We start from the raw sequence: 8,256 nt of genomic DNA on the forward strand, positions 1-8,256 counted from the left end.
AAATGAGGGTCAGCTATTCCTGCCAATTTGTCCATGAACCTGATTGTAAAGCTGCAAACTACGTTGTCTTGATATGCTCAGAAATTAACAACAAACGTCCAAATGTCTCAACAGACAGAACAATTCATGAAAAACAACATCCAGCTAACCAGTACAAATTGTTATGATGATAAATGTGCAGTTTTGTGTTATTATTTCAATAAAAAAAAGCACTGACCTTCAGGAATTTTGAACAGTAACACGTCTTAATTGTTCTCCTATTATTCCACAGAGCCCTCGCTGTATTTTGGGGAACCTGAGTACACTGTAGACGAGAGCTCAGGCTACGTTGAGGTGAAGGTCTGGAGGACAGGGACCGACCTGTCCAAGACGGCTACCGTCACCGTCCGCTCCAGGAAGAGCGATCCTGTCTCTGCAGAAGGTAAAACCAGCGGTTTGACAGAATCAACAGCATTAAGCGTTTAAATTTCACATCCCAGTGTGAGTTCATGGTTTCCTCTCTGTCTGGCAGCTGGACTAGACTACGTTGGCATTAGCCGCAACCTAGACTTTGCTCCTGGGGTGACGATGCAGACGTTTAGAGTGACTATCCTGGATGACCTGGGTCAGCCGGAGCTGGAGGGGCCTGAGACCTTTGACCTCGTGTTGCGGATGCCCATGAATGCTGTGCTGGGAGAGCCAAGCAAGACCACCATCACTATCAATGATACAGTCACTGACGGTGAGTGTGAAGCACACACACAAAACCTAATTATGTACAGTATGTCTAAACCTATATTAACTTTACTGTGTACTCTGTGTGAGATCATTTTTTTAAGTGAACACTGAATTATAATGATTCAGTTCTCAGAAAACACTTTATTTTTATACCCCTATTTAGTAATTTAGGCTGTTGTTAGAGGATATAAGGATGGGAATTTTCTATTGATGTATTATAATCAACATTTGTGACTATACAAAGAAACAATTATTATCAGGGTAGGTCTAAAGTATTCCAGTTAATGTCCTGGTATGGATCTTAAGTTACTTTTGTAAATGTATGAATGACAGATTAGATTTTATAGTATTTATATTATGGCTTATAGCAATTTAAGTGTATTAAACATGTATTAAGTGTTTATACAGTATGTATCTGGAAAATACAGTACATTATTAAGCACTTAAAAACGTCATTACATCTGTTTATGTGATATAGTGATATGAACCATTTAATTGTTTGTGTGCTTCACCAAGTGTTTAGTGTGTATAGTGTGTAGAACAAACTGCAGTCAGCAGTGTCACTCAAATGCAGTGAGACTCTCTTATAACAAGCTGATTACTGTCTTAACAGTGCCGAAGGTCCAGTTTAAGGAAGGAAGCTACAAGGTGGATGAGTCCGACGGGGAGGTAACAGCAATAGTGTACCGCAGTGGAGACATCAACCTCAGGTCCACGGTGCGCTGCTACACTCGCCAAGGCTCTGCACAGGTCATGATGGACTACAGTGAAAGACCCAATACTGATGCATCAGTCATCACTTTCCTACCAGGTGGGACCTCCCTCTCACTCTGTCTCCTTGTGTTCCTCCTTTGCGTATCCTGCAGCGTTAATCTGAGTGTGTTAACCATTTTCCTCCAGGTGAAACGGAGAAGCCGTGCGTGGTGAGCCTCATGGACGACTCCATCCATGAGGAGGATGAGGAGTTTCGTATCGTGCTGGGAACTCCTAAGAGCAAGTCTCCATATGGAGCCTCTATCGGGGAGCAGAAAGAAGCGCTGGTCACGGTCACAGATGAGAAAGACAGTACGTGCCATACCAACATAAAAATTATGATGTGAAATATTGAAATACTAAAAGACAAAATGTTCCCAATAATCTAAAGCATATCGATAAAACCAGTAGGATTAAAAAATGTGGAGGGTGGAAAATTAAATTGATCTTACTGCACTTAATAACTACTGCTGAGCAAAGCAATTCACTCCTAACTACCGCAGCTGAACCAGTAAGTGGAGTGTTTTCTACAACCTACAAATATAAAGCACTATGTTGCAAATAACTGCAAGTTAATTTTACGTGTATACGTGTATAAAGAAGTATTTTACTGCATCTGAAAATGTCCACAGGTAACAAAATTAATATAATAATATGTTTCCTGTTTTTGTGAAGTACTGGTGATCTATGATGCTCTGACTTATGTGTAATTCTAATTTTCTTCCTGTTTTAGAGCCCATCATCCGTTTCTCTGAGATCAAGTACAGTGTGCGTGAACCTCAGGTCAAAGGTGACTTGGCTATAGTGAAGATTCCTATCCTGCGCGTTGGAGACACCTCAAAGGTCTCAGTGGTGAGAGTGCACACCAAGGACGGCTCTGCAACCTCAGGAGAGGACTACAACCCCCTGTCAGAGGGTAAGAACCCGGTTCTGCGGCTGCACAGCGACACAGTAGCTCGCACAATGCCTCTCGATATGAACATATGTTGGAGATATTTATGTTTTTGATCATTGCTCACTTCACTGTCTCTGTGTCTAAGATGTTGTGTTCAAGGAGGGCGAGAAGGAGCACTTTGTGGAGATTGAGATCCTGTATGACGGTCAGAGGGAGATGAGAGAGGCCTTCACAGTACACATGAAGCCTGATGACAACATGGTGGCTGAAATACAGGTGACACAAAGGCCAAACAAAAAAATGTAAATCGGTGGCGAGTCCTATATGTGCACATGTACAGTGCTGCAGATCTACACACGTGAGCATGCGCCCTGTCATGTCAGCCTGTGTTAAAATAGCCAGGCAGCAGCTGGCATTGCTGTCAGCACGCCTGAACCACAGAGTCTTATAAAAAGCTTTTCCCTCTGGAATGAGATGCTGAGAGGAATATCCCAGCAGAGCCAAACAGTAGACAAACCTATAAACAGAACGGTGACATTCTGCCCATATACTCCACATCAGACATGTAACACTCATGTGACTAATTCAAAACGGTACGTACCAAAATTTGAGGAAGGTAGATTTAAATCTATTGGAGGACACTGATAGTTTATTTCTTTAATCTTTATTTTTTTTTGTCAGTTTTTAAAGTTGACAACCAGCTAACAGTGCCTTTCCTCTTCTTGCTAGATGAACAAGGCCATTGTGTACATTGAGGAAATGGACAGCGTGGCAGATGTCACCTTCCCTGCTGTGCCCCAGGTGGTCTCCCTGCTCATGTATGATGACACGGCTAAAACCAAAGACAAGCCCCACCCGCCCAACGGATACTCTGTTGTGTGTGTGACGGTGAGTATACTCCCTCTGTTGCTTTTGGGAGCCATACACACACACACACTCACACACACACCTCAGAATTTCTTACATTTTTCTGCTGCCATCTGTCTTGTCATGTGTCGCAGGCCTGCAACCCCAAGTACCACGATTTCGACAAAACCGGCTCCATCTGCTCTGCGGAGAACATCAACGACACTCTCACTCAGTATCGCTGGCTCGTCAGTGCCCCCACCGGGTCGGATGGAGTGACCAGTCCCATGAGGGAGGTCGACACTAATACTTTCTTCACCAACACGAAGTCCATCACTTTGGATTCGATCTACTTCCAGGCTGGCTCAAGGGTTCAATGTGCAGCGAGAGCGTTCAATGCCAATGGAGATGCTGGCCTGGAGCTGTCCAGCCCCATTGCTGTGATCAGCAAGGAGGAGGGTGAGTGAGGGACCTACAGGAGATGGGGGATGGATGCAAATTTATGCTTGGCATAGAGTTTGTCGCTTGAGGTGACTTTCAACTCTTTGCAGGAATGTGCCAGCCCCGTATCGCAGGCACTGTTGGAGCTGAACCGTTCTCCGCTAAGATCCGCTACACCGGCCCAGATGACCCAGACTTCCCCAACCTCATTAAACTGACTGTCACCATGCCTCACATGGATGGTAAGTAGTAAACATTTGTCGCAACCATTGTTATATAGTCATTACTGTTAAAGACATACAACATTCAGAACTTTAATACAGCATTAATAAGCTATTTTCTATGTAAAGATACAGTGGAGTAATGGTGAACTGAGAGAATGAAGTCACACTCACTCTGTGTGTGTTGTCCGAGCGGGGGAATATGGAAGATGGGGGGTTTTGGTCTGAGATCCTGCGGTAATCTAAATTAAGACCCAGAAAATGAGCAAGCTTTTCATTCTCAACAGGCATGTTGCCAGTGATCTCCACAAGACCGCTGTCCAACTTCGAGCTCACCCTGAGCCCGGACGGCACGCGCGTGGGCAACCATCGCTGCTCCAACTTGCTGGACTTCAATGAGATCCAAACGGGCCACGGCTTCATCACCGATGCAACAAAGAACCCTGAAATCATTGGCGAGACTTCACCCTACCAGTATAGCACAGTCATGCGCTCAGCCAACTCGCTGCGCTTCTATAGGAACCTCAACTTAGAGGCCTGCCTCTGGGAGTTCACCAGCTATTACGACATGTCAGAGCTGCTGAATGAATGTGGAGGCTCCATAGGCACCGACGGGCAGGTAGGACACACATAAAAAACTACAGAGAATCAAACGTTGTCAAGGCTCAGTCACACCAGCATTTACGGATCAGTGGATTCGCGCTCAGGCTTCCACTTTCTGGTGTGAGCAGGCCTTTAAACTCATACAGAGAAACTTCCTACATTATCCTTTACAATGTCTGATTTATCTACTCTTCAGGTGCTGAATCTGGTCCAGTCCTACGTCACCCTGCGTGTTCCTCTGTTTGTGTCCTACGTCTTCCACTCTCCAGTGGCTGTGGGAGGCTGGCAGCACTTTGACCTGCAGTCAGAGCTAAAACTCACCTTTGTGTACGACACAGCTATTCTGTGGCAGGACGGCATTGGCAGCCCTCCTGAGGCTGAACTACAAGGTGGGCTCTTAGAGCAGGGCTGCTCCCTGCTGGTGCTTACAGGGAAAAAAAAGGTTCATTGGTGAAGCACTGTGAAACTTTATCTTCTGTTCTCTCAGGTGCCATGTACCCAACCAGTATGCGTATAAATGAGGAGGGACGTCTGGTGGTCAACTTCAAGACAGAGGCTCGCTTCAGGGGACAGTTTGTTATGTCTCATCCAGGTGAGAGAGTGGCAACAACCCCCCCCCCCCCCCCCCCCGCCACACACACACACACACACACACACACACACACACACACACACACACACATCCCCTAAACCCACCCAATGCGGCCATTCTATACAACGACCTCCTATTGGATTGCCCTGTGGTTCACATCCTCTCTCCATCTATTTCTGGAGTTCCAAATTAAGGGGTCCTTCCTGTGTGAAAGTGCCAGAGGTCATTCCACCAAATGTCAAAATGACCCTGCAGCATTTACAGTGGCACAAACAATGTCGTAGGTCGCTCTGTAAATAAAAAGATAGACAGAAAGATTTACGCCTGCGCACACATTTGTTTTCAGGGACCAGCGTGTCATCCATGGTGATGTGTGCGGACCACCCTGGGCTGACGTTCACTCTGGCCCTGGTCAGGACTGAGCCTACTTACAACCAGCCCATGCAGCAGTGGAGTTTTGTCTCAGACTTTGCAGTGAGTCGACATGCAATCAAAACTTGCTAGGTGATCGTAAACTTCATAGATAACCCTAACGTTGTTTCCATAATGTTTCCATTAGGTGCGAGACTACTCTGGGACCTACACAGTGAAGATGATCCCCTGCATTGCATCACCCAACGGGGAGTTCAGCATCCCTCCTGTCTGCCACCCAAGAGAGCCGCTCACGTTTGACATGGACATTCGCTTCCAGCAGGTAAGCCTGGAAATCCTGACAAAGATCTCGGTATTAGGCTCTGGTTTACACGATCTCACCCTAATGGTAGATTCTCAGTGTTATTGTCGTAAAGATGGGTGTCTGTTCTGTGTATAGTAACCTTTGCTCTGTGCTCCAGGTGAGTGACCCAGTTGCGGCCGAGTTTAGCCTCAACACTCAGATGTTCCTGCTGTCCAAGAAGGAGCTTTGGTTGTCTGATGGCTCCATGGGCTTCGGAGAAGGGACTGATGCTGCTTTTTCAGACGGTACTGCACCACTGCCATCTAATGGATTTAACTAAGCATTACAGCTGAGGACCATTAACCCGTTCAAAGTCCCATGTATTCCCTCTTACCATTTCCTCTGTTTTTTTGCTTCAGGCGCTATGATTTATGGTCGTGTGATGGTGGACCCAGTGCAGAACCTGGGTGACTCCTTCTCCTGCAGCATCGAGAAAGTCTTCCTCTGCACCGGAGCAGATGGCTACGTGCCCAAATACAACCCTACTAACAAGGAGTATGGCTGCCTGGCAGATGCTCCCTCTCTGCTATACAGATTCAAGATCCTGGTAAGATGCGAAGAACCCATGGGGACGGTGTTTTAGGGTGTTGTAGACGCCAAAAGAAGTAGAGGTCAGTTCTGATTTCTGTGTCTGTTGTTCTACAGGACAAAGCCCAGCCAGAGACTCAAGCTGCAGCATTTGGTGATGTTGCTTTTAAGGCCACTTTGGCTCAAGACACACCTGGAGGTCTGCCGTTGGTCAGACAACCAGGATCAGATGGCTTCTCACTCTCCTCATCTCCACTTTTCCAGGTCTGTAGAATTACAAAAACACAGATATTCATGCACTGTACAAACACTTATATGAATATGGAACAGACTCCAACATGGTGTTTCTTCTGCAGGTGGCTGCTGGTCGAGAATGGTTCATCCACACTATTTACACAGTCCGCTCCCGAGAAAATGCCAACAGAAACATTGGCAAGCGCAGTGTGGAGTACTTGCATCACAGCATTTCCTCTGTTGAGCAGCCCGAGACCTCCAACATGGCCTCCCACCGCCACCGCCGTGCTGCCCCTGCTTTCTCCACCCCTGCTCTGACCCAGGACATCGGTATTGAAAACAACCGGGGCACCAACATCCAGCACATCGCTCTGGACCGAACAGACCGCATGGTGGTCAGCCAGCGCCAGCCGTGGTCTCCTAACCGTGAACCCATCCTGGAGCGCCCCCTGCTGGAGAGTTCTGGCAGAGAGGCAGCTGACACCTCCACCCTGCCCATGTTGGTGGGGCTCGCAGCTCTGGTCCTCCTCATCTGCCTCATCGCCACCATTGTCATTCTGCTGCTGCGGCGCAAGAAGAGAGAAAAGAAGACCCAGTTCCCTCCTTACACCACCTCCTCTTCCTCTGCCTACAGCCACGGCCCAGCGGGCATGTGGAGCAGCTCAGACAGCTCTGAGGTCTAGAGGTGGACGCCCCCCTCCACCTCAAACACCTGCCCCCTATCAAAAAGACTATGATAGTCTCCTCCATCATTGTGCCTTCAACACCCAACTCTTGTAGCACTGAATAGAGCCCAGTACAACCTGTGGACAGCACGATATGTCAGTGTTTGGGGCCTACACGCAGAGAATGCACCATAGATTTCGGAGCCTTATTGATCTCTGATAATGGTTAGTTCTTGCTATAATGTACTGTAGGTTTTCACCTATTTGCAGCCTGCTTTGAATCATGGATGTAAGTAGAAGCCACTCAAAATAATTCACCACCAAGTATTCCGCTTTATCCAATATTTGCAAATGCATGAAAATCCCCATTTAGTAAATGCAATTATTTCACAAGTAAAAGGCAACCCAGTTGTGAAAGAAAATAATTTTCTATGTTCCTCCTTAAAAAGTAATTAGTTTATTAAGTTTTTTTTATTACTGTATTTCACTGTGTTCATTGTTTTCTTTTGTGGAGAGTAAAATCGACTGAATGTTAGCTGACCTTAATGAATGACAATGTGATAAATGATTTTTAATATTGATATTTCACTGTCGTGCTTTAAAAAGCCGGCAGTATACCTGCCCACTGCTGAGTAACAAAACCAAAATGGTGTCACTGAAAGGGATTGTAAATGTCATTTTAAGCCTTTTGAGAATGCAGAAATTGACTTTTTTTTTAATCCTTTTGGTCAATTTGGTTGAATTCAGATGCAAAACCTTCTGTGTACATATTAATGTAGGACTAAGAAAAAAAGGTATTATTACACCCTGGTGAAACTTGAAAAATATGAACTTCACGTCTTTCTGGTTTGTTGATCAAGTCCTGAAAAAACAAAAAAAAAAAAACAAGTGCAGTTCTGATTATTCTTCTACAGGTGACAGTATATTTTAATGTGTCAATTGTTAGTAGACTTTTATGGCTTATTAATTTTATGTCAATTTCAAGAGTTTGGATGTATGTACACTTCAACTGCCAAATATAAATGTCCTTTTTTGAATCAGTGTCT

The 8,256-nt window shown here is 45.6% G+C and overlaps 1 protein-coding gene across 1 annotated transcript in view; it reads left to right on the forward strand.

Annotated features, from left to right (window-relative positions):
• The window catches only part of frem3 (Fras1 related extracellular matrix 3), a 30,012-nt gene extending 21,765 nt beyond the window's left edge, over positions 1 to 8,247 (forward strand). The window contains exons 7-24 of the mRNA XM_070828347.1: positions 272 to 421; positions 512 to 721; positions 1,331 to 1,528; positions 1,618 to 1,782; positions 2,204 to 2,386; positions 2,511 to 2,641; positions 3,095 to 3,253; positions 3,367 to 3,670; positions 3,763 to 3,894; positions 4,161 to 4,492; positions 4,673 to 4,865; positions 4,964 to 5,068; positions 5,415 to 5,542; positions 5,628 to 5,762; positions 5,902 to 6,028; positions 6,143 to 6,330; positions 6,429 to 6,575; positions 6,668 to 8,247. Of these exons, the coding sequence (XP_070684448.1) occupies positions 272 to 421; positions 512 to 721; positions 1,331 to 1,528; positions 1,618 to 1,782; positions 2,204 to 2,386; positions 2,511 to 2,641; positions 3,095 to 3,253; positions 3,367 to 3,670; positions 3,763 to 3,894; positions 4,161 to 4,492; positions 4,673 to 4,865; positions 4,964 to 5,068; positions 5,415 to 5,542; positions 5,628 to 5,762; positions 5,902 to 6,028; positions 6,143 to 6,330; positions 6,429 to 6,575; positions 6,668 to 7,228 (3,548 nt within the window). The 3' untranslated portion in view covers positions 7,229 to 8,247. The remainder of the gene's footprint in view (positions 1 to 271; positions 422 to 511; positions 722 to 1,330; positions 1,529 to 1,617; positions 1,783 to 2,203; positions 2,387 to 2,510; positions 2,642 to 3,094; positions 3,254 to 3,366; positions 3,671 to 3,762; positions 3,895 to 4,160; positions 4,493 to 4,672; positions 4,866 to 4,963; positions 5,069 to 5,414; positions 5,543 to 5,627; positions 5,763 to 5,901; positions 6,029 to 6,142; positions 6,331 to 6,428; positions 6,576 to 6,667) is intronic.
• The last annotated feature ends 9 nt before the right edge of the window (positions 8,248 to 8,256 follow it).

This window comes from Pempheris klunzingeri, chromosome 3 (assembly GCF_042242105.1).
Source record: "Pempheris klunzingeri isolate RE-2024b chromosome 3, fPemKlu1.hap1, whole genome shotgun sequence".
Taxonomy (NCBI): domain Eukaryota; kingdom Metazoa; phylum Chordata; class Actinopteri; order Acropomatiformes; family Pempheridae; genus Pempheris; species Pempheris klunzingeri.